This window comes from Ascidiella aspersa, chromosome 4 (assembly GCF_963924565.1).
Source record: "Ascidiella aspersa chromosome 4, kaAscAspe10.2, whole genome shotgun sequence".
NCBI classification, from domain to species: Eukaryota; Metazoa; Chordata; class Ascidiacea; order Phlebobranchia; family Ascidiidae; genus Ascidiella; species Ascidiella aspersa.
This window is the reverse complement of record NC_139450.1, coordinates 7,335,191-7,360,538: the sequence shown is the minus strand read 5'-3', so window position 1 is coordinate 7,360,538 and position 25,348 is coordinate 7,335,191. Positions and strand designations below refer to the sequence as shown.

The 25,348-nt window shown below is 38.3% G+C and overlaps 2 protein-coding genes across 2 annotated transcripts in view; both read left to right on the top strand.

Annotated features, from left to right (window-relative positions):
• Window positions 1-240: 240 nt before the first annotated feature.
• LOC146146928 (uncharacterized) lies at window positions 241-15,150 on the top strand. The gene is made up of 11 exons (XM_083387737.1): window positions 241-398; window positions 1,076-1,177; window positions 1,859-2,005; window positions 4,612-4,888; window positions 5,896-6,078; window positions 6,851-6,977; window positions 7,414-7,564; window positions 9,741-9,858; window positions 11,047-11,134; window positions 12,182-12,431; window positions 14,551-15,150. The coding sequence occupies exons 1-11, from the start codon at window positions 246-248 to the stop codon at window positions 14,689-14,691; spliced, it is 1,737 nt and encodes a 578-aa protein (XP_083243863.1). The 5' UTR covers window positions 241-245; the 3' UTR covers window positions 14,692-15,150.
• A 2,204-nt stretch (window positions 15,151-17,354) lies between these two features.
• LOC146146927 (NUAK family SNF1-like kinase 1) overlaps window positions 17,355-25,348 on the top strand; it is a 32,665-nt gene continuing 24,671 nt past the window's right edge. The window contains exon 1 of the mRNA XM_083388490.1: window positions 17,355-18,484. Within this exon, the coding sequence (XP_083244616.1) occupies window positions 18,254-18,484 (231 nt within the window). The 5' untranslated portion in view covers window positions 17,355-18,253. The remainder of the gene's footprint in view (window positions 18,485-25,348) is intronic.

The following is a 25,348-nucleotide window of genomic DNA, read 5'->3' as shown; positions in this document are numbered from 1 at the left end:
GATTACAGTTTTTGGTATAAGACTTAATTTACCACCATCCAAATTTTAGAAATAACTATATATATATTACACTCACACAATATCAAGGTGCACAAACAGCTGTCTTGTGCAATATCTCAAAGTTTCAAATCAAAGAAGGTGTTTTTTTATATTCCAATTTAAAATTTTTTTCTCCTGTTTCAAATCTAAACATTTCCAACATATTTTCCATAGCTAATTTACCTGTCTAATTGCAGACAATCAACATGCAACTTTTTGTTTCCATTATTTTATTTATGTTTGTGCACCTGGTGAGTGCAAAAACTCACTTACAAGTGCAAAAGAATGCCGAATCGGAGGTGGCTTCTCAACAACTGCAGCAAATCTACGAACAATCAAAGCACATGAAATATGGAAAGGTATCTGTTGTTTAGATATTGGTAAATGTGACTGTAAATCCAAAATATTTTAGCATTTTTTTTAATGTTTGGATACTTAGCATTCCTTTCGTCATTTTTGGCCTTTAAATTTGGTGAAGTTTAGCTGGTAACACATGATTTTGTGAAAGTGACGTATCTGCGCTTTACCAAAAAAATTTTCCTGTCAAAAAGTTGAAGTCAAAGCTATTTGTAAAAAAACGGTAAAAACCTAATTTAAATTATTTTTCTTGAACAAATAGCAAGTCATATCCTAGTCAAGTCCTTGTCATTGATAAACTATTCCGATTATGAGCAATAACTCATAACACAATCACGACATGCAGTAAGCAATTTGTTTCATAGGTAAAACCTTAGATAAATAAAACCCAATTTTACCAAAACAATGCTTGATAAAAATACTTTTTCAACCCAGGTCATTTCTCTGACTGACGTAAGTCAAGTAATTTGAAAACAATGGCTGTTTAAGTCAGAATCACAACACTTGTTTGTATATTATATACTATCAGAAATTAATCCTATTTTGAAATATGGCAACACTATGTAAATTGGACCGGTATATTTCTACTTTATTACAAAACAAGAAACTAACATGTCAATGTATATAAATGTTACCCATAGTTTTTTCATGTTTGAGACATTGTTTGTTCGTAACTCAGTGCTGGACAAAAGCTCTGGAACAACTGAGAACCGGCTGTCGAAGTTTAACTGACGAAATGCAGAGAAGGATCGCTTATGCTTTTGCGAGATGCCACCTGCAGGTGCTTAAGTCAAACTAATAATAAAACATGGTGTAAAGATGTTTTATGTATGGTATTCAATTATATATGATTGTCTATGTTTATTATTGGCGTAGAAATGTTTGCTTATGCTATTTGCCTGTGCCTGTGATAAACAAATATATCGTTTTACTGAAAAATATATCTGTTTACAGATAAATATGAAGATAGACCCATATACATATATATATATATATATATATATAGGTTTACTGAAAAATATAGAGATAGACCAGTATATTTATTAGTTTACAAAAACAAGAAAAAACAAGCGACCCTACGAAGCACTCTTCAGGGGGCCACTAGTATTTTTTGAATACAAATAACAGTGGCCATTTGAAGTCGACCTCCGAGACCTCCCCACTGACATTCCAGAACATATTTTTTTTAAATGTCAAGAAGAGGGCCATTTTTTTGGCAGCAAACGTTTAATGTTGTCATCAAAGTGTCAATAAGAGGGCCTTTTTTTAGAAGCAAACATTTAATCCTGTCTTTCAAGTGACTCTGTAACGTTATTTGATGAACAAATTATTAAACATAAATCTATTGTTTGCTTATCGATGAAACACCAACATTATGTTATCTGCAGTTTGGTTTACTCCAATTTATACTTTCTTCCTTTCACGAAATCTAGTAATATTTTTCGTTCAATCATTTATAAAGAGTGCTGGCAGAGACATTCCTGAATGCCAAGAAAACGTTCCAATTTCTGAGTGCACTTCAGAAGATGTGTTGAAGGATTCAGCGTTTAACACCTACACAGAATTCTTCACCCACACTCAGCAGATATGCTTTCACCTACAAAGCCAGGTATGCAGAGGTATAACGTTATTTGCTAACACCAGTAACAAACAAAGCTAAACTTTAAGTATACAGTGGTATTTTCAGGGTTACGTCAAAACCTGTGAATCTTTAAAATATTTTTAATTGGTTTGTGCATTAAAAACTCTATGAGAGCACATTAAATCCTCTTTTTTAGGCGTCATTTTTTTTACTCAAATTGTTTGGTATTCGTAGTCTTTTGTTTTCGTATTATACTGTAATCACGGCCAATAAGGTAATTTAGGGTGCCCGTATAGTGTTAAACACTATAAATAAATAAAACTAAGGTAAATACATTTTTATTTATATGACTACTGTTGTTTGTTTATTATTTTACTTGTTAATTTTGCACTGCTGTGACGTAAACAAAGTACTGCAAAAGATAGGCTACACGATTCACAGACTACCAATCGTAATTGAGTCGAGATATGGCAGTGTTTCTCAAAAGTTTTTTTTTATTTCTCCCTTACAAACTTGTGCAAATACTGCTAATTTCTCCCAGCAAAAAACACAAATTATAGTACCCTTTTTCTTTATTACATCAATGAACCCTGCTGTCAAAAAAAAACGAAAAAAAAACCTACAGAAAAAGAGTCGACAAAATTGAAATAATTTATGTAAAACTACAATAGATGCTTCTGTGTCAAAAGTCAAGACTTGTTAAAAAATTTGGATGCGTTAAACATCTAAAAGTTAAGTTTTTTTTTAACTTATAACGCAGGTTTTAATTTTTATACCTATGTAAAAATGCCTACATTGATGTATATTTCTTAAATGGCTAAAATTGCGAAGAAACAATATATTATGGGCCTATTTAGAATCTTAATACTAATACTAATCAATACAGTTCAATAACTTTTTATTCCATACAACTAATTGAGTACCCTTTTTTATACAGTATGTTTCCTCCCCTGAGTCCAAAATTTAAAAATTTCTTCACAAGGGTGCCAAGAAAACTGACTATCTTTTAATAGCTGTCATTAATGTTGGTCTATCTAGTTGCCCAAAAATATGGTTTCCTTTTGGGAACCATTGAGATAGTCAGAAAGATTCGCAATTGACTCGAGAGTCGAGATAGGCTGAAAGATTCGCAATTGACTCGAGATAGGCTGAAAGATTCGCAATTGTCTCAGGATAGGCTTAAAGATTTGCAGTTCACTAAAGATAGGCTTAAAGATTCATAAACTACCAATCGCAATTGAGTCATAACTAGGGCCCGCAAAAGTCAATAAAGTTAAAATTTTTCAAAGACCTCGTCTGTCCACGAATCAGAGAATAAAGTTGTTTTCAGCACCTAGGGGACTGTTTCTAAGAAGTTTATAGGTTAAAATAAAGTTAAAATTTACAATAAAGTGAAAATTTTTTAATAAAGTCAAAATATGTCAAATTATGGCTTTTGACAAAGTTTGTTTGTTTCTTGAGAGTAATTTTTGTAAAAATCGTTGTGAATGCATTGTAAATCAGGAACTGCGACACAATTAAACTACCCGATCCGTTAGAAATTAGTGCATTTCTTATCAAAAAGGTCTACGACAATTAGTGCATCCAAAGGATCAAAAAGTCTGACTTTTAGACTTTAAGGTCTCGGACAATGCACTAATTTGCCTTAACAATGTGCTTCAAAAGATTAAGTTTAATAATACTTGACCTACCTAAACCCAAACGGTAACCAGCACCCTAACCCAAATAATGTGCATTGAATTAATAATTACATAAACGCTTTAGGCTCCAATACCTTAATTTGTGACGTAACAATCCTATGGTACCAGACGAGAAACTATCTTATGCCCACCCGAGTTTGGGCTTTTTCACCAGCATTGAAATAATTATTACATTAAAGCTCATTATTTGAGTTAGGGTTCGGGTTAGCGTGTGGGTTAGGGTGGGTCATGTGTTATTAATGCTATCTCACACTTTTTGTAATCTTTTGTGAATGTTCAGCGAATATTTTCAATTTATCTATGCCGGGAGTTTACCTAAAGGTCCAAATTAGTGCATTGCCAAGACCTCAAGGTCTAAAACTCTGGACTTTTCTGCCATTGGATGCCCTAATTGTCGTAGACTTTTTTGGTTAGAAATGCACTATTTCTAACGGATCGGGTGCATATTAACCCATAAAAGCAGGCAAAATGTCACAATGCCCACTTGGATCAGCGGTTACTTTTATCGCAAATTGTCCATTTTTTTATTTATTGTTACGTATTTAAATAATTCTTATAAAACACTGTATATCCATAAACGTGGTCTTTTCGAAGATCAACAATTTGAATTTTAGAAATAGCCTACTGACATTCTGTAATACAAAAATGCCTAAGCAAGCTAAATCTATCGCCAAAAAACCCGATGCACTTTTTATAATCCATGAAACACCTGGACTTTGCGACAAAATATCATGTTTGAGTCTGAAATCGACAAAATATTATGTTTGAGTAACTGGTATCAATTCAAGGAAGAACTGTGGCCTCTACAAACAAGCAATTTCGTTAGGTTAAAATAAAGTTAAAATTTGATAAAAATAAAGTTAAAAAATTTTTTTTTTAGGTTAAAATAAAAATGGTCCTAGTCATAACAAACGAATGTTGATTGTTACACAGGTGTGGCACGAGTCTACCGAAAACACGATATCCCGCCTGGCGGACAATTCGGCGGAGGTGGCCACCAGCCTGGAGCAAAGCTCGCAGATCGCGCAGGAAATGATGTCGCAGCAGAACGCCACGCTCAAAAACCAGGAGGTGCTGCTCAAAAACGAACAGCTGCTGCGAGAAAACATGCACAAGTCGGTGTTGGACGTGAAGAGGTCCCACGAAGAGACAAAGACCATCATTCGCGAGCAAAGAGTGCTTTTCGCCGAGGTGTTCGACCGAGTTGCAGGTTGGTCAGTTAACCAACTATGTTGTTCCCACTCTATTGTTTATTGTAGCCCAAATGCCAAGTGGTAGCATCGGTAGAACGCTGATACTAAGTTGGTGCTAATGTGATAACAAAACCAATTGACGGGATCCGGGCCGAATAGCGACTGTATAAATGGCGACAGCAGTAAAACAGCGACTGTAACGATAGCGACTTTACTGGCCCGTCAGAATGTTAAGATTAGGGTTAGGGGTGTTTGGTGTGCGTGCGCCCTGGCAAGTTTACTTGTGTTGGCTTTAATGAAGGATTTTAGCTAAGATTTTCAAATATTTTCAGATATGGTTTGCGGCCCAACGCAACCTTTTTAAACTATAGGATAAAAAAATTGCTTTCTTACTGGTTGCTTTGCTTATGTTAATAGGCAGTTAATATACGGAGCGTGGCATATCACGAACAGACCCACGTGAATAGCGCATAATAAAAACAACAATGGGCGATTAGTTAACGTTGGTCATGTCAGTTAGGCTTGAGCTAACAGGAAGCAATCACTCTTCCAAACAAAGAGCAATCCTTTAAGTCAGAACTGGAAAGCGATTTAATCCTTGCTGCGCCATATTTTTCATAAAAAAAGTTTTAGGCAAATTTCCGTTTTTTTTTTTCAACTTTAAAAAATTTTAATAAAAAAATTACACTTGTAAGGCAACCTGAACTATTTCCCCCCAGCATTTTCGCAATTCAGATTTTAATTTGTTTTTCAGATTACCTTTATGACCCATCCTTCCAAGATACTTTTATGTTTGTCATTCGATACCTTGTCGAAATTAATTGACAACTCCTGTCTTTCATAACCTATTCTTCCAGACTAGGTTACTAACATCCCCAATAGAGAAATTCTACTTTGACCTGATGTATCACGGTTGTACGAAAGCTCGTCAATATTTCAATGTAATTTGCCTTTACACAGTGCCAGCTGATTACCATTGTTTAGAATTAGAACAATATTCACCAAAGATTCTATTTGTACGCAGCGCTCCAGAAGACTGTCTTGGGAGAGTTCACGAGCGTGTACACGTTCGGCTACTACGTGGGCGCCGCATTACTGGCCTACATCCTTACCTCCACCACCCGCACATCGGGCGCCCGTATCTGGCTTTTCGTCGAACTCACTTGCAACTTCCTTATGGAGCGGGCGATCGTCAATTACCATATGGGTGTGTGTTAGCGATGTCCGATAAAATCGGATCGGAGCCGATACCCGATCCCACGGTCGTATCGCTGCTAGTCCGATACTTTGGTGCTATCGGTGCCGACCCGATACTAAATTAATGTACGAAATCAGCAATGATTTGCGATCCAATACAGCGATTCGAGCTTCAAAAATAATTATCAAAACGTTATAGGTTAAGAACTGGTGGTAACCAAACTTCGTAATGCTAAAACAAATTTCGGCCTGAAAACCTTTAAGAAAACAATTTTCCATTCCCTCTATTTTGTTTATTTGCGTGTAGTAATGGTGTAATTTGGTATCGGATCGAATCACGATACTTTTAGTCCGAAATATCGGGTATCTTTATCGGAATATAAATCCAAATATCGACATCCCGATTAAGTATGGCCTCGCGCTGTACTGCACTTTTTTCGTATGACTGGAAGACCATACGCTGTCCTCCACAATTACCTTACACATTTTTCTCTCACATAATATAGTTAATGAAACCACACGCTATATCGAACAGTTACTAAAATCGGATTTTTTTGTTTTAAAAAACGACGCGCTCACCACTAGTCAAAACGAGTACATCGGTTTGCGAGGCTTTTTAAACCGAGTTTAGGATTTTTTTTTATTGTTTTTTTTTTTCAAAAATTTTACGGGTAAAATACTATTTATTTCATTGCTTCAAAACCGATTTTTTTTTTCATTGTTTTCAAAACCGATTTTTTTTTTCAAAAGTAAATTGTTTTTTCGTTTATTTGCCCATTTAGCCTCCGGTAGCATCATCGGCCTTCCTGAAAACACGGTTATGCCCGAGACGGTGTACCGGGATATGTGGACCTGTCGCAAATCGTTCAGCATGGTTGCTATGATAACAATGTTCGTTTGCATGATAAGGTAATGCTGGAACTCTGGGTAATTGCGCAGATTAACTATATTAATCGAATCTTGGTAGATATAACCTGGTTGTCAACTTTTCGAGCTTTGTCAGGATGTTATATTTTATGGGGCTAGGAAAAAATGTTTTATTGACATGACTGAAGTGCATTCAAGTCACTGTTTTCGAATGACTTAATTCACGAAGAATTTTTATTCATCCTACTTTGCACATAAAATAATTAAATGCTATTTGTTGCTTTTTGTTATTATTTAATTTAGTTGTTGCACATAAAGCAACAAGTTTACTAATTTTAATGGGTTAAAATTTGAATTTTTTGGCAAGAATTGGACTTGGAGAGCTTACTTTCTCTAGTTATGTCTTGACTTAAGCAACTGAAGACTTTGAGACTTGACTTGCTATTGAATTATGTAACTTTTACACATGTTTTCGCAGATACAAAGACTACAATAAGATCAATAACCAGCTGCTGGAAGAGATAAAACGTCAGAACCTGGAGCTACAGACGCTACTGAAGGAGAACGGCGTTAATGCAACAGCTACTGGCGAAAGCATGATGCAAACTCCTGTCAAAGTAAGCAACGCGGTATGCAAAACTGTAGTAGTTTGTACTTGATTTGCGAGAGCACATGGTAGTGGCTGCGCATATTGCTCCATCTGTCGCGGAAGCCAAACATCTTTAATTTCAGATTGTATTTAGAAGTTAATTAATATTTTTTTGCGTTTGGCACAAATTATATAGAAGTTACAAGTTAAACAAGATGCCCCAGGTAAGCAGTGATGAGGTGGTCTGTCTCGTCGGATGAATATACGCGCGCGGATATTTTCAGACAGAAAAACACTTAAGACCGATAAAGGGCTTCCACGGAACCTATTTGGGTACTTTTTATATTTAATAATTTGGCCAAATTGCGCACTGATTTTCGGCGCTTGCGCATAAATCGTGGCACCTGCGCACGTGGTAAAAAAATAGAAGACACAGTGTTTGTCTACATTAAAGAAAAAAGACCGTTCGAATTAGTTTTCTGAAGGTTTATAACTTGGGTTACACGTATGTTAAAAGCTAGAAGTAAAAGTTTACATTCCCACATAAAACTGCATGAATCGATTGTTGTTTTTTTAGATACGTAGAAGTAAAATCCACAATTTGTCCGAAATTTGTTGGTTTATTCTTTTGTATTATCGTAAATGCTATTGATTCAACTCGAGCATCACATCAAATGCACTTTGTGAGGATTCAGTTTTTCCAACTTTTCCAAAACACCTTGGTACTTCTGGAAGATTAAATTCTCTCACCCATTTTTGATGCTTGATTTGGGTTTAATATATTTAACTTATAAAATCCACTTAAAAAAAAAACAACATACATTCCGTTTGCTACATAACATTAGTTAAATATTTGTAGATAATAATTCTATTCGCGATTCCGCATGAGTTATTTTGCTACAGTCGTATATAGGACCTTTATAAAAACGATTTTTAACATTGCCCGATTAAAAAATGCCTTATTTTTCCGTTATATAAACCATAGCTTATATAAGCTAGAAATACAAAGGATTAAGTTATTTCTGAAAACACAGTAATGTTACACAACCATTACATCATCCACTCGTCCGGGAACATATGATTGGCACATTATTAATGATAACAACGAATTTATTGATCGCCCGAAAATCGATTGAAATTCGACGGGTGCTCCCTCTAAATCGTAACTATCATCAGCGCCATATAGCTAGCACATTTCTAATCAAGTCAGTCATGTATGTCTTAGTCACATATAACATCATCGGTTTCTGTTAATTGCCAATTCGGTTGTAAATCAGCCTGATCAAATTTTAATTCGTGATTAAGGCTTTAAATTTTAAATTTGTTGATAAAACAGCAATTCTAGCTAAACAATGTTAAAAGTCAGTTTATGAAACTAGCAATTTGCCTGTCATTTAACGGATGGATTAAAAACACAATAGTATATTTTCGTACTTAGACATGCACCAAACGTCTAAAAACATTAAAATAACCTAGAAACAGCATTTGGTGCAATACGACAAGTAAGAAACCAATTCGTGGCTTACACGTTAACTTACACGTGGCTTTCAGCTTTATGCCATCAAACTTTAGTTTGTAAAAAGTCGGATAACTGAGAATTTTGTGTTAAACTTCATTAATTTAATTATCTTTAAACGAAAACGAAGAAAATGTCATTAGTTATGCAACAAAAAGTTAGCTTTAATAAATAGTGGTTTAGTTTGAAATTCAATCAAAATAAAGTTAGCAATTGCATCTAAAAACGTTTCAACTACATACTTTATTTGCCGCCGGCCGGTAAAATTAACTTCGCGGGCCGTCATTTGGTGAATGGTGATGCCTGCCTTAGCCGAACTATAAAATTGTGAATTTATACACGGCTCATCGAATCGCAAAAAACACATCCCTTTTTGTTCATTTCACCTCAGCGCAGGGCCGGAGCATGCATTTTAGAGGGCCTCAGCACTAAATACTTGTGTCATTAAAAATATCAACACAATAAACCACTCAAGATATTTATATCGAAAATATAGAGAGAAATATGATACTCGAGAAAATAATACAAGCAAACATTTAATTCAACCAGGCCACTCTTGAAGTATGGGTCGTCTGACCAACTCGAATTATGTCAATAAACACTGAGCACCGTTGGACATTCTATGATGAAAACTTTTGTGGTGTCCCTGCCTTATTTTGCCTAATGCTTAATCGAGCCGTGCCTCTCTGCTTGGTTCCAGAAACAAGCTGAGTCTGCGTTCCCAGCGATAGAAGGCCACCACCACGAAAACTCAGTTCAGCAGCAGATTGTGGCTGTCAACGACCAAATGATCACCACCCTGACCAGCAACGTGACGGGTGAGTCACGTTTAAAAACAACACAATATTCTTTTCACGTTTAATTTGAACTGACTGCGGTTTTGTTTTGAAATTGCCCTTTTACGTTCTTTTTTTTGTTTTTTACCAATGTTGTAATGACCTTAGACCTAAGTCATTAACTTGACTTGAGTCACTGATTTTCAAATAACTTTACTTGATTAAGACTTTTTGGCAAATGACTTATTAGAGTCACTTAGATAAAAGACGTTGGTTAAAATAAATGTTTTTATACACTGCTTTTGACGTACTGACCCTGTTGCTTTGCCACCCTGCGCAACGACTAGTCTGATATTAAGGTGGTAATTATTGTCAGCACTTTAATTTGCACCAACGAGGCAACGGGCCTTAAAAATCGTATTTTTGCTCAAAAATCGTGTTATGTTTTTACACAACGGTAAAATAGAATTAAATTGTGTCAAAACTATTCAGTAGTTTTACCTACAACATTTTTCCCCGTCCTGAAAGCGACCAACCTTGACTTTTACATAACATATCAGCTGCCGAATCGTTGCTTATATAATATTATTTACCACTGAAGCGAGGATTTTTATTGATTGGCATGTTGCTTGGTGGATCTTATTCAATCTGGTCTATAGCCTTTTTAGCTCATTATACGTATTTTTTTAAACTTATTTTCATACGGCCTATTAAAAAGCCACACTTTACCTTAAGTAAGGTATGTCCAAATGTTACGATTTTCTCTAAATGTAGTTCGATATTTTTACCAATAATTTGAACACGTCAAATATAACTGCTGCACACTTTTGCGTGCAACTTTCTGCTTTGTCAGGGTTGCCAGTTGCCACAACGTCTCTGAATCCTTAAAAATGTTTCAATGTCTTTGAATTGATTTACGTATTGAAAATTCTTTAGAAAAACCTTTTGTAATTCTGACCATGGCATTTTTACAGTTTTGTTTTTAAATTATAATAGATAAGCGGTGAGCGATCCAATTTGAGGTCTTTCAAAAACCTACTATTTTTCTTTAGAAAAGTCTGTAAATGTCGCTGAACTTTTTTCATTGCAACCTTGTTTTTCTACACTTGGCTACTTCGAATGTATCTGCTTCTGCAGCAAAACAATTTTATTTAGTCAATATATGAACTTTATCGCCTCTTTTTCAGCGAGTAATTGTGTTGAATTGTTGTCTTAATATTTCTGCCACAGATACTTCCTGCTCCACTCTGACGTCAGTTCTCCATTCTCATTTCGATTCAGAGGATGACCAGACTTTCATTGCCGATGACAGCTTTGGGTAAGCAATATATTGGCGTCTTTTGTGTAAAAGCAGTGGCAATGTAAAACTCGTGTCAAATTGTCCAAGTGCCAGCGTAACACCAACTACCGTTAAGACAACTACTGTACAATGACAAGGTACCATGTAGTGACCTTTGGTCGCAAGTAATAGACTTGCCCACACAATTAAATTAGTCATCACTCATCACCTATGAACCGCAGTTAATGTAGCATTTTATTTAAATAAAACATTTTCGCTCAAATTTAAATTTGATAGTTAGGAATTTAGAAAGATAAATACTTTGTAAATCGATCAAAAAGTGTTGCCTTTAAAATTCAGCGTTTATCGTCATTTTTTTGCCGCGATCCAAATATTAAGTGTAAGTATTGCCAATGGCTCAGCTTTAGCGACCCAATTATCTTCACTGAACTTTTGTAAGTTTTAAAGAAAACAAAACTCAGATTAGGCAATAACATAAAAATAAGTTCAACTTTGATTTATATGAGCTATGCCTTTGTATGGCTTCCGCAATTCTCCTACACCGGAAATGGAATAATCGCAACTATTTTCTAGAAGAGATTTTAATGCTGTAAAAAAAAAATTGTTCAAAACCTTTTTGGAATTTTGATAACTAAATCCACGCGATTTTAGTCAGCAAATTGCCAACTCTTTAAACACCACAGCCGCAATAAGAATTTTAAAGCCATTACAAAAATATATAGCAATTTTAGCGTTCGGAAAACCTCTTTATTTATGTTCAACATATTCAAAATACATAAAGAGTCATTCAAAACGTTCAAAATGCTACCTACTTCTGTATAAGCTTTGATATTCTATTACGTTTTACTACAACCTCCAACCATTATACCAAATAGCCGTTTTCCCCACAAAATCTTCTTCTTCGTTTTTCCTCCAGATCCGATACCTCCTACTCTTCCCGCTACAGATCGACAAGCGTTAACTTTATCCACGAGATATCTGTCAGCGATTTGCCAATTTTCCTTACATATTACATAACCGTTTACCCCACAATTAAAATCTTCTTCTTCTTCCTTATTCCTCCAGATCCGATACCTCCTACTCTTCCAGCTACAGATCAGCGAGTGGATCGAGCCGGAGATCGTCGCCTGGAGGCAGGGAGCTTAAAGCAATGATCACATCCTTCCGGAGGTCTTCCACTCCTCAGCGGGAGCTGGAGAGTCCTCTTGCCGCTCCTCGGCTCTCATCATCGTCCAAGAAGCGCTCCAGGCGATCCAGCACCGCGTCCGACCTCTCCATCATCGATCAGCTCAACGATAGCGTCGCCAATGTGGAGGTTCGTATCGTATTTCGGATTGTTTTTTTACATCCAGGCCCCTAATGCAGTGGTTCCCAACCTTTTTTGTTCTGTGCACCAGTGTTGTAAACAGATCATTTTGAAATGACTTAAGTCCAAGTCAAGTCGTTTGTAATTTAACCAAAGTCCAAGTAAAGTCTTTTTTAATAAATAACAATGCAAGTCCCAGTAAAGTCATAATTAGAGCAATTCAATTGAAAGTCATGTCCTTATTGTAAAAATAAACGTTAAACTATTAAAATTGGTTAACTTGTCCGATTATGAGCAAAGACTAAATTTAAATAACAAAAACACGACGTAAGTCAAGTCATTTTTTCTAATTGTCTAATTCCACGAATTAGACTAGAGTCGTATATTACTAATTTCAGTTCTTAACTTATTCCGTGCACACCAAAAATTCTACTTTGTCCAACGACGTTTTTAAGTTTCTCATAACAAGTCGTCGAACAAGTTTTTCTCTACTGTTTGATAAATCTATCGTTCATGGTAATCACTTGTTGGATAGTTGGATGTAAAAGCGAGACTGAAACTCCTATATTAATTAGGATGGAACGATTCCACCCTAGTATCCTATGAGTACTGACTACCACTTGGCATCCGGTATCGACACTGATCCAATATTCTCTTACACCCCTAATTATAATTTCCAAATATAAAATAAAATCTAGTTATAGATGTCTAGGTACACTAAACAACTTTTGTGTAGTATCATTGCTTCTTGTATGCCGAAATTAAAAATTGATATATACCATTGGTTTTCAACCTTTAATGTGCGGTGCTCTCATTTGAAGGCAGGGTGCTTGTCTTGCTAACAATTCAGAATAAAACGTCACGGAATGAAAACTGCAAATTTGAGTTTAACAGGCAATTAATGAAATGGTGATATGCTTGAGTAACGCTTAAAACGTAAGCTATTCTAACGTAACAGCTATTCCAAATAAACGATAAAATCACAATTGCTATATTTAAAATACAATTTGGCTCTGGTTTAAAAATCTCTTAAGATGTAGAGTTTTCGAGAAATAATTTTGGTGACAAATCAGTGAAAGATAAATTTGCAACACTAAAAAAAAATTAAATGAAATTGCAACGACAGTGCAAGTTGACATTTCCGAACAATCGATCAAAGCCGGGGTATTGCACGTTTATCACGTGATTTTGATCACGCACTGACGACTACTTTAGGCTTTTAGCCAGTTCATTTTTGGCTGCTGGAAAATACAAAAAAATAGCCAGTTCATTTTTTGCTGCTGGAAATACAAAAAATAGGCGAAGCATGAGTGACTGAAATAATGCCTAATTTCGATTTTTACCTTTATCCATTAAAATTCTAGTTATTGTACAAATGATATATTAGTTTTATACTCGTGTGCCCCCTTTTCTCCATAAAAATGTGCTATCTGAGGACTTTTGAACGTCCAAGTCTTTCGGCTACATTGTTTTTACGCCAAGACAATTTATAAATTCTATATTGATAACGATGTAATGTTATATTACATTATCGACCAAAATATAAACAAACCTTGCTTCTCTTATCGACAATTACAGTACTTTTTTATTCTGACACTTGAGTTGGAGAACCGTCAATGTGACAATACCAGACCTCATTCATGTTTACCTTCTCAGCCTATAGCTATAAAGAGTTATAGGTGAACGGCATCAATCAGCGGCTACTGATCTCTGTCTTTTAAACATATTCGTTTTTGTACTTTAATGAAATTTTACAAAAAAGAGGCTCTTCCGGAACTTATGATATAATTCTCGAATGTTTTGGTTGAAACGACCAAAAATGGATATATAGCGTTTTATCTCCTTTTTTTCTGTTTTCTTGCTTTGCATGGTATTGAGCGTGGTTGTTGCATTCCCTGATGAAGGCATCCTGCATAGGTAGCCGAAACATGTGAGAAAATAAATACCGGAAGAGCTTATTTTTAGTATACTATGTCTGGTAGCAAGTTGCTACTAGCAACAGCATATTTACTAATTTGATTTTATTGTAATTGTGTCTTTGTGTGTAAAACTTAAACCAGCAGCTCTACCCTGCCAAAATGACGCGACGATCTCGTATGACCCTTGCATATGTATGTATATTTTAAAGGGGCTAATCGTTGGTGGGCACAATCTACGCAGAAGAAGATCTGTGCAGGGCCTGAACCCGATACTGGAACGAGAATCGGCCAAAGATTTCGCGATGGCTGTCGCCAAAGTCAACTTGGAACGGCAACGCATTTTTAGTTGAAGCAACTGTTTAGCATGATTTGCACCAGGTGTATTTCTAAAGAGGTTTTTGTTTTATCTATATGCTGTTTTTAGATGCACTTTAAGGATACCGGGACATAATTTAAATTATGTGTGTTTTTTTCTTACAAAGGGCGCAGTACATGTGCTATTATTATGGTTTTTTCTACATGCGACACCTGAAAGCTGTGCCATAATAGCCGCTTTATTTATTGTGTTTATTCAATTGTACCTTTTTACCTTAGTACAAATTTGCCAACCTTGCAATATTTTAACTGTGATCCGTCTATTGATCTAAAAAGCAAGAACATATATACGCTATTTATTTTTACTGCTTCCTCCGACGAATTTGTCTAGCGCCGGCGGTTTTTTCCGTCGCCACACATCGTGTTAACCCATGCGTTTTTTATTTAAAACGAACTGTTGCATGTATTTGTTCGAACCAAGAATTTTATTCTCTTTACGCAAACAGCTTTCTCGGCGTGTGTTTTACCGTTCTTGTTTTGTGCAAATACAGAGTAAAAGTTGGTTTTCGATTGTTTGTGAAAGTGTGTTTTGATCACGGCTGAGGAATCGGACTCGGGACTCGTTTTGTTTTGTGCTGGAGTCGGATTCGGAACTAGGGACTCGAGTAGGACCTTGTAAAACTACCGGAGTCCCGAGTCCGACATGCGCATGCACTCTACCGAATTTTCAAACTGATATGGTCGCCAGCTGAAATTTGTAAAGGTGAATTGCATAAGGCGGAATATGTTCCAACCATGTATTGTGAGTGAATGAATTATACGACACCCTTGTAAATGAATTGCTGAATACCCACGTTATTTTAGTTCCGTTAATTGGTGGAATATAGGGTGTAAAGTCTGGGCCGGACTCGCGACTCGACAAAATCGCACATTTGACCGGAGTCGGACTCTGGACTCGGTAACCAACTCCGCAACCCTGGTTTAGATGTTAATTTAATGCCGTGGTGCTGCGACTCAAATACCGTAACCGAACTTAATCATGCTATAAAAGCATAAACAAGCATTATCGCACCTAAGTACACACTCTAAGTTTTTGCGAACCAGTGCTGCGAAGTCGAGATTCAAAGTGAGACTACCAGAGTTTGACATGCGCATGCGCAGTAGGTTACCTAACTCGAAACCGATAAGACCACACACTTGAATGTAAACGTGGAATATTTTCTTACTGTTGGTGGATGAGTAACATAAAACCACACCTTGAGTGGTTTAATGTACATCCAACTTAATCAACATTCATTGGTGAAAGAAGGTGCCATGGCATGGTTGGATAAATTTACCCCTGAAAGGGTTGGACAAAGGCTTTGATGAACCTGCGGCTATAAGCTATTCTGAAGTTTGCTATTTTTTTTTATAAAAAGCCTTCTTCAAAATAATCAGTCGTTACTGGCAAGACATGACGTCATAATTCCAGCAGTATGGGGAAAATTTTGTTGAACGAACTGCGGTGTGCAGTTATGAAACTGAGGTTAGGTTAATGGGTGCGTAGTAAAGAATTTGATTTAAGTCGGCTAAAATCGTTTACCTTAACAGAAGGGGCTTGTCCTATTGGTTACAAAAAAAGCTTAATAATATTATGGTATTCCAACAACCGGCCTGAATCCAACGTGCACAATTTGCACATGCGAAATGCCAAATTTCGAAACTGATAAGGCCGTAAAGTTTACGGCGTTAAAATTGTTAATTGTAAAGGTGGTTTACTGATTGGTAAAATATTTCCAATAATCTATTATTGGTGGATGAATATCATGTTACCCCTATAATTGGATTGCTAAATATCCACCTTATTTATAGTTACGCTAAAACGGCATCATCAGTTCTGGTTAAAAACTTGAAACACAAAGACTGGGGTAGTGTTGGAACGGGCTTGAATCCGAAAATAAACAAAAAACAATATTAATATTCTATTAATAGGAAGCATATTTGAAATTGGAATGTTCTCATTTCTAGACGGATTAAGTAAAAATTTGGCAAGATTGTTCGGATTTAAGTAGGAATACTAACCAAAGTTACAATATTAGCCTCCATCCGAGTCATTGCTGCGTTTTAAGTTTAACCAACTACCAAAAATGTATTGCGCGCTTTGTCGAAGCTTACCAATGAAAAGTTGGGTTGACGTAAACCCGTAAAGTTTCTTAAGACATTAACTTACTTGAAGTTTACAATTCTAAATCTAACAAAAAAGTGATCTTTAATTTTCAGTGTTTATTGTTTTTCAACGTCTTTCTATTTTACAATCAGAAATACAAACCAGTGTAAAAGTGTGTGGTACACAAACACCCTAACGTAAACAAGACTAGAGGTCACTGGGCAAACGTTTGAAAGTTTCATTTGCACCGTCATTAAACTTGTCAACTTCGGACAATGGTTCGTCACAAAGATTTACAAGTCGGTGAGTATTGCCTTTTGTGCGTCGCTCCGTCGCTATCCGACCGCGGCGCTAGACGTCAAGCCAAAACAAAAGACTTCCCTTGATTTTACGTCGCCCGTCAGATGTTTTCGCGACTCTACGCACACAAAAGGGGAACCCCAAGCGCTCAGCCGCGAGAGCGAAGAGAAAAAGGCGCGGCTCCAAATCTTTTTTCTTTGTGTCGGTATAAAATTTTCCATTCGCTCGATTCGCGAGGCAGTCGTCGCTGAAAGTTGTGCGGTGTATTTACGTTCGTCACACACACGTTTTTTTGTTTACCAACAGTGCGGCGTGGCTTTTTTCTGCAATTTTTTTTACACCATTTATGTCAGTTCACGTCATGCTTTTAATGAGATCGTTGGTTGGACGTTTGTATATTGCCTATTACTCACAACATATGTCCTACTAATTCAGTTGCTGTCAGTCACACTAACTAGGTGACCTTATGTAGATTTAAAATCAATTCAGTAAAAAGCCATAGCAAAAAGATTATTCAAAATTAAGGTATTTGATAAAGTGAATGTGATAGATTGACTAGGTGTGTAGCCTGAGCCTGAGGTCTAACTAGCCACACAGTTCTAAGTTTTGCCAAATGTTGTTTAATTAACCCAGCAGCTGTTTGCAATGGAACTATTTAGATTATGACGCATCCTGTGAAATATGCAGCTACAGCAGTGCTACCATTGTTATAATACTCTTTTAAAATGAAAAGTAACCTTTGTCGCACAGCTATAAGAGTTTTTATTATATATATGACTAGAACAAAACAAAAATAAGGCACTGTTACTGTATTACAGTTTTACCAATACTTGATTTTGTGAGTAAAAAATATATTATTAGATGTGTAGGGAACCTGGTGAATTTGTTATTGATTAACATTCATTAATGTATATGCATATTATTTAATGGTATATATTTATGTATATTATTTTGGGTTATGTAATGTACAAAATCATTTGAACAGTAAACTTCCAATGCGTTTTGTTGTTAAAAAAATTGTTGGAATATTACTCGCAAAAACATTCTCCTTAGCTGTATAAACACCGAGTCTGCTTCTATTTGACAACTGTCAATATTTCTTTCCAATTCAACATATCGTGTTCCAATTTTTTTATTAGTACAACTAACCGATGCACTTTATTTTCCTTAATTTTAGCAAAATGATAAAAGCTGAAACTAATTCTACTAAACAAACTGCACAAAGTGGTTTATCGCTAAGTAGCCCAGAGGCTGGCAGCAAACCAGTGAGAAGGCACCAGCACCGACACAATGTCAAGTCAAGATATGAATTCCTGCAAACGCTCGGCAAAGGGACTTATGGAAAAGTCAAGCTGGCCAAGCACAAAGACACCAGAGAACTTGTAAGTTGAGCTATGTTTGACAGAACTTGTAAGTTGAGCTATGTTCGATGTTGTGACCTCGATTTGAATTATGTGATTCGGTAGCAGCATCTTTGTGTATATATACACTATTGTGTAGTTTATAACGAATAAATAAAATTTAAAGCTAAAAATTAGCTAAATTTTCAAGCTTAATTTAATGCAATTGTGCCCAACACTTTCCAATTAGGACACAGTGTAGTTTAAAAAAATATTCTGGTCAATTCTTTTGCCAATTGTGAAAGACAAAGGTTGCTTATATAACAGGTCTGCTTGTAACAGAAGGTTGCCTATAACAGTATTTCTGCCTATCAATATCCAGGCTATTGTTGTGCCTCCTTAATGGCACAGGTACCAGCTGGCCTGATGGTGACGTAACGTTTCCGCCGGCATTCAAACGATCTATTGCTTGCTTCACTTGCGTTGTTATTTGATTGTGTAGCGTCGCAGCGTTTCGCAAATTATGGCAAAATGGTATTGTTGTCAGCCGTCATAGTAGGCCGTTGCTTATCGTCACTTTAAACGAAAGGAAACATACAGATTTTGCCTTGTCACTTATTTTTACGTCATTCGATGTCGCACAGGTTCAGTTTCCGCTAGCCATCACCGCGCCAATAAAAACAAAACGGTGTCAATAATTCATGCGTATAGCAAGTCCCCGCCCGCTTTAACGGCAAGGAAACGCGTGCCGAAGTTTCCAGAACAAAGTGACGTACCGGTCTTGGCTTGGCTTGACATTTCGCTCGGCGCGACCACTAATCGTCCCGCAAAGGGCCCCTGGGTTCACATGGGTCGTACCTTTAGTTGGTCATGCGCAGCCTTGTTATATAATACAAACAGCTGCTAATGATCGGGTGGTAGTTTTAACCAAACGCTCAGAGATTTCCATTGGCGGGGTCTTTAATTAATTTCATTGGCCGCTTCGACCGAAATAATATCGACCACGAAGGATTTCGCAATGACCAAGTGGTACACTACATTTCAATATATTACGTAACTGCCGTGTTCGCCTGATTTTAACATACATAGCAGTTTTGGATTAAATGATTTAAAAATAGAACTGCGGTTAGATTGTTAGTTCTGGATTAGCGCTCGAGACAGAGTAATGATTACACTTTAAAGTCACCCTAAGTTCTCAATTTATAATGGGTCGTTCGTGTCGTTTCGCTTTTTGTTGTTGTTCAATTTGTTTTCTTCGCTGGTTTGGTCGGCATTATGACGCAGCGCTGTTCATTCCGCCGACCATACCGATGCGTTCAGACGCATTGGGCGACATTAAAACGTGCCTTGCTATGTCACGCTAGCGTTTCTGTGCGTCGCCAAGTAACGTCACAGCGGCACGCAGTCGAAACGATAAGCGGGCCACCTGCCTCTTTGCTTTGTCACGACCGTTCAACCCGCAAATAAACGACCCGAAGGCAGTGAAACGACTGCTGCAAGACCCAGCATCGTTTTCGTGTAAAGCGCTCGCTGCCGCAAATGCGTTTTTCCTGCTCGCTATTGATCGAAAGGAAAGTGATGCGCGGTCACCGGTCAGTCATTCGGACGCTAATTGCTCGTCTCCTGGCAGCGAATGTGGGTTAATCGGCCGAACGCATCGCCGCCGAATGCTGTTTTAGCGGAATTAGAAGCGGCGCGTTGCAGGAGTTGAGCTGTAAAGCCGACTCCCGCCGCCTGCAGGTGACAGCGCTGCCCAAAACCACCTACCAATCACGCCGATTTTCAAGCTGCTTACTTTTTTTTTACGGTCGAAAACTATACCAGGGTTGCCACGAAGTTGTTGATTCTGTAAATCATCCTCGCTTGTCTTTGAATTGATTTGCATATTAAAATCCATTACATACCATTACCAATGTTTTTTTTCCAAAATTCTGATTTATTTTCTGTTTAGCTTTAGCTATGTGTTTATGAAGTGCCGAAGTAAATCATTGTTTATTGTGTTAACCTGGCGTTTATACTGGTTAGTTTTCGAATTATATTCAAAAGTTGTGTAGTTATCCGATTTTAGGTCTCCGTAAACCTATCTATTTCAATTTTGAAATGGTATCGAGAGCCCTTTTCAACAAGTGAATTGTGCGTTTCTCCTAAACCGCGTCAGCACTCTCGAAAAAATAGCGCGCGTGCCTGCTCGCGAAACTTTCAAAGCAGCAACACGCCACAATCGGCCCACACTCCCCACGCGAAGATGACATGAGAAAATACACAACGGCTGCAGCAGAAAGGCCAGCGTTTGCATCACGCGTTTCTTTACTGCGCCCACCAACTATCTGTTTACCCGTTGCCCCTTCACGTCGTTAGCGTTTGGGCTCTGATGGTGCAAAAAGCATTTGAGGAAGTGCACTTGTTTGTTCTCGTGCCTAGTTTCACTTCCTCTTTTGCCCTGAAACAAGGCCACGCTGCCGTTAACGCTTGGTAGGAATACGCATCTTCTAGCCTGGTGCTTTTAGTCTGTTGGTAATAGATATCAACCGAACAATTTGAAAATTTTTAAGGGGAGTTTTGCAAAATATGTGAGATCCTATATATGACAACTGAAAAGCGGAAGTTTATTCTTTCAAGTGTAGGTAATGCTAATTGCTAATATTTTCAAAAGGGTATAGTTTAAAACCAAGCGTTTATAGAAATTAAATACTTTAGTGCAACTAAAAAGGTTAAGAACCACTGTTACATTCCTTTATTGGTTTATCATTTTTACGCATTTCCAATCGTGGCCTTGTCAAATTTCGTGACAGCAAAATAATAACATTCGGCGGGTCCTAATACCACACCTAAGCCTTCAGTTTCTATTAGGCGCTGTCGAACTTATTACGCGCTGCAATAACATGTATCGCTACGTTTTAGCCCAGTCACCCTGCCCGTTATAGTCGTAGGTGTGTTGCGTGTGTGTTTAGCTGGAAGTCCGCCCTTGCTTATCGCGGTCGTCATAGCGACCCACAAGTACGCTCGTGACGTCACGCATTGAGTGGCGCTCGGGCCCCATCATTGTATTTGGCCGCTAAATAAGGCTCGCCTTGCCAGAGCGGCTAATTGAATGGCGGAGAGCCGTAGTCGCCGTGACATAATACGCTCTATTTGGGGAATGTGCTTCCCTTGTCGTCCGCCTAACTGTGAAGGGTGTTGACGAGAATTGTGGGATGCCTTTGATTGACGCCGGGTGTGCTGATGGCTGCTTTTTACGGCGTGATTTTAAAAAACTGTGCGAAGACATGTAATTTTCTTTCCGAAAACGTGGGTTTTGCCAAACAAACGGCGTCAACACTATTCACAGATCTTGTAATGTAGTTTGAATGAATCTCAAAGTCGAAAAGGTCGAGTAAATCGACACCATCTTGATAAAGACGTTTCGATACGTACTCGTGTCATCATTATCAGTTAATGTTACATTATAAAACAGAGTACGTATCCAAACGCCTTTATTAAGATGACGTCGATTTACTCGACCTTTACGGCTTTGAAATTCATTATCAAGCTGCATAAAATATTCCGTTAAAATTCGTAATACTTTGTTTTGCTGTCATTCTTGGTCGGCGCCATATTTAAATGACCAGTGCAAAACCGTAACTAAACAAATCGTTCGCACCGTATTTTCTCGTGCCATTCGACTTACAGAAAAAACAACAACGCAAATCGCTAGCACCCTCGAAAGCTCGCCGCCCCGCATATATTAACCGCCCTGTCATTTCTCAAACTCGCAATTTTGCCGCGTGCTGCAGTTTAAAGCCCTTGTCCTTGCTGCCACAACCTGCAATCGTACAGCACCCGGTTTTCGGCCTTTGGGCGGCCCGCGAGCGCCGGCGACATTCGGTAATGCGAAATACCTGGCTCATACGTGGGAACCGCAAGTTTCACGCTGAAAGGCGGCGACATTGACATTCACACGCCCGAAGAACTTGCACTCCTTTCCTATTCCAGTCGGCCTATTTGCCAAGGGAAAGTCCGCTTTTTGCGCGTTTGACCTGTGTGGTTGTTCGTTTTTGGGAACAAGGGCCGCTTGGGAATGTCTTTGACGCACATGGATCAAGAAAGTTGAAATAGAGACTTTTTGTAAGTTCCCTCAAGATATTTTACGTTACTCGTCGCTTCGAATTGTGTGGAAGATTTTGTTTTTACCTAAACTAACGATACAAACCCGCTTTTCATAAATAAAAATATATTATGTGGAATATTTGACAGTTTGCGATGTAAAAGAATTATTAATATTTAAATGTTCAATTTAGAAAATTTTAATAATTTTTTGCATAATTTGAGTACCCTTGCGAGATTTTACACAGTTTTTTATCAGTTTTTACACACAAATTACAAGCCGCAACTTTATTTTGTTCATTGCAATTGTTGGATTAATAGTAAAACAAAAACTGTTAGGTTTTTTTAACTAGGCAATTCAAACCCGCTTACCACAATGTCTTATTAAAATTTTTACACAGGTTGATCACCAATAACACCCAGTAGCTTTGCGCCGATACCAATTCGCTATTTTGCGACAATCACAAAGTTGCCATACAGCACGTTTCGTCGAACGACAAGCGATAAGAAAGGTCCTGATGTTTTGTTTGGCGTTCGCGACTTTCAGAAAGCGCCCGCCACCCCTCTCAAAAAGCTTTCATTAAGAAAACATTCACAACGTCAATATTGGATTCCGCGGCCGCTTCAGTTGCTTCATGTCTCGCAAGCGAACGCTTTGTCGTCCTCACAATGGCCCCAGCCAGTAACAACATCGCCCGAATGGCCGCGTTACTTAGCGCGGTAACACGATACCGCGCACATAGATTTAGCAAAGGTCAAACGTTGCCCAGCGCCTTTTCCCAGGGCCCTTTGTGTCCGCAACGACCTAGTCTCCGAGATTGCTCGAACGAGCTGTTTTGCCGCGCGCCGCAATGCCAGCCACCTGTGCGCCCGAGGTCGGTCAAAGAAGTCCGCGTTGTCGCGAAAATCGCCGCACATTGTTGATCGCTGTCGAACGCTTGTCCTGCATTAATATGAGCGCTCTCAGTTTTCGGCCTCTGTCGCGTCGTGTAGGTTTTGGCCCGGTCGCAAACCGTATTTCAACACCTGTGTAAGTATTTGTGCCAGAGGTCATCTCAGTGCAGCTATTCTTATGTTGACCTGAATTTAGCCGACACCAGGTTAAGATGGCCGACTTGTTTTATCGTCTACCCTCGTTATAATTTAAGAGGCTGAATTGACTCTTTCTCTTTGTTTTGTTTAAATGGCATTTTTATTGCGACTTTAAGGGTAACTAACAATATCCTCGTTATAGGTGCTAAATTAAACCCACTGTCATATATACTGCAAAAAATATTTTTTTTTTTTAGTTTAATGCCCAGCAAAATGCTTTTAACTATATTGTGGTCCCTTCTTCAGTTAACAAACTCGCGTTTTATGCAACCTATTCCCTGTTTTATTCATACCATGTCACATATATTTTTTTAAAAGATCCTGTTCAAGTATACTAGCGGGGTTAAAATGCTCATTCAAGCAATGTTAAAAAAGCAAGCATTTCAAGGGTGGAAAACAAAATATATGTGGCTTTCCTCCCATACCATACAAGGAACTACGTTTAATTCAGTGTGAAAGATTACTTTCTCATACGTCAACGTCAAGGTCTGCTAGCAACTGACAGCCAACTCGGCCTTTGTTAGCAAGAAGCCGTAACGTTGTTGTTGTTGTTTCCTTTTGCCCAGTAAATCGCATGTGCCTTTCTGTTAGCGCCCCGGCCCACAGCACGTGCGGTTAAACGGTGCTCTAAAACCAAGGAGAAGCTCCGCTTTGCTGGCTGGTAATTTTCCGACACAGAACTTGCTGTGTGTTACGACACAATTACGCGCCGTTTTTACTGCCCACTAGTCGGAAACAGCCCTCCCCGAACCGTCGCCGTTTTTATTGCTCCGCACCCGCGCGCATATACCAAGGATTAAAGCGGCTTGAGTTTTACAACCCTCCGCCCTTCCCCATTGCCCCCGTTCTCAGTAGCGTCGCGCCGTCCTTATTAGGAAATCGTAAAAATGCGACAACTTGACAATTACTCCTGTATATAGCTTTTGCACTTTGCTTCGGCGCCGTTTTACAGTGGCCGTGGCTCCACTAGCGCGCCATTAAATGCCCAACGGCCGGTTGCCCGTATATACAAGCACATGGGTTAGACTGGTCGATCTGGCCGACCTTGAATGACCCCCCCCCCCATACCAGGTCGTTAATCTGTTGGCGGCCATCTTGACGAGTTCAGCAGCTGAATTTCACCCTAACCCTCGCGCGAAGAAAAAAACTACTTTTGAAGAGCAGTTAATGACTTGAGTTGAACGGCCATAAACTTGCTTTTTGCCATAGATTCTAAATTCCCATTTGTGATTTTTTATGATCGCCTTGTGCACTCGTTTAAAGGGTTCCACCAAACAAAGCTATTTAGGGACGCGTCCGCCCGTTTCGACACAGTCGCCGCGCCTTTTGTCTTTTCAAATCCCAGAAAGTGTACAATGGAATTATACGCGGCGTACAGACACATGGAATTCCGCATCATACACAACCCCCATTTGATCCAGGCAAGAACGCTTGTCCTCGATTTGCCCCCACCTCCCAGAAGCCATAATATAATAAAGCGTTTCGGCTGTACACAATTCGATTACGACCGCCATAGGTCGCTTACCGAGAAACGACTTACAGGAGAGACCCAGTCAAAAGCGGTCGAAAAACAAATCGATTTCTGCCAACTTTCGCTCGCCGCTCGTTCGATTCGCCAAAAACAGTGCCCGCGAGAATTGCAGTCTAAACAGCCCCGTGGGGTGTCGGGCATAAACTTCGCCGCTTCTGCTGCTGCTAATTGAATGGCTCTCTGTGTTTTGCATCACAGTT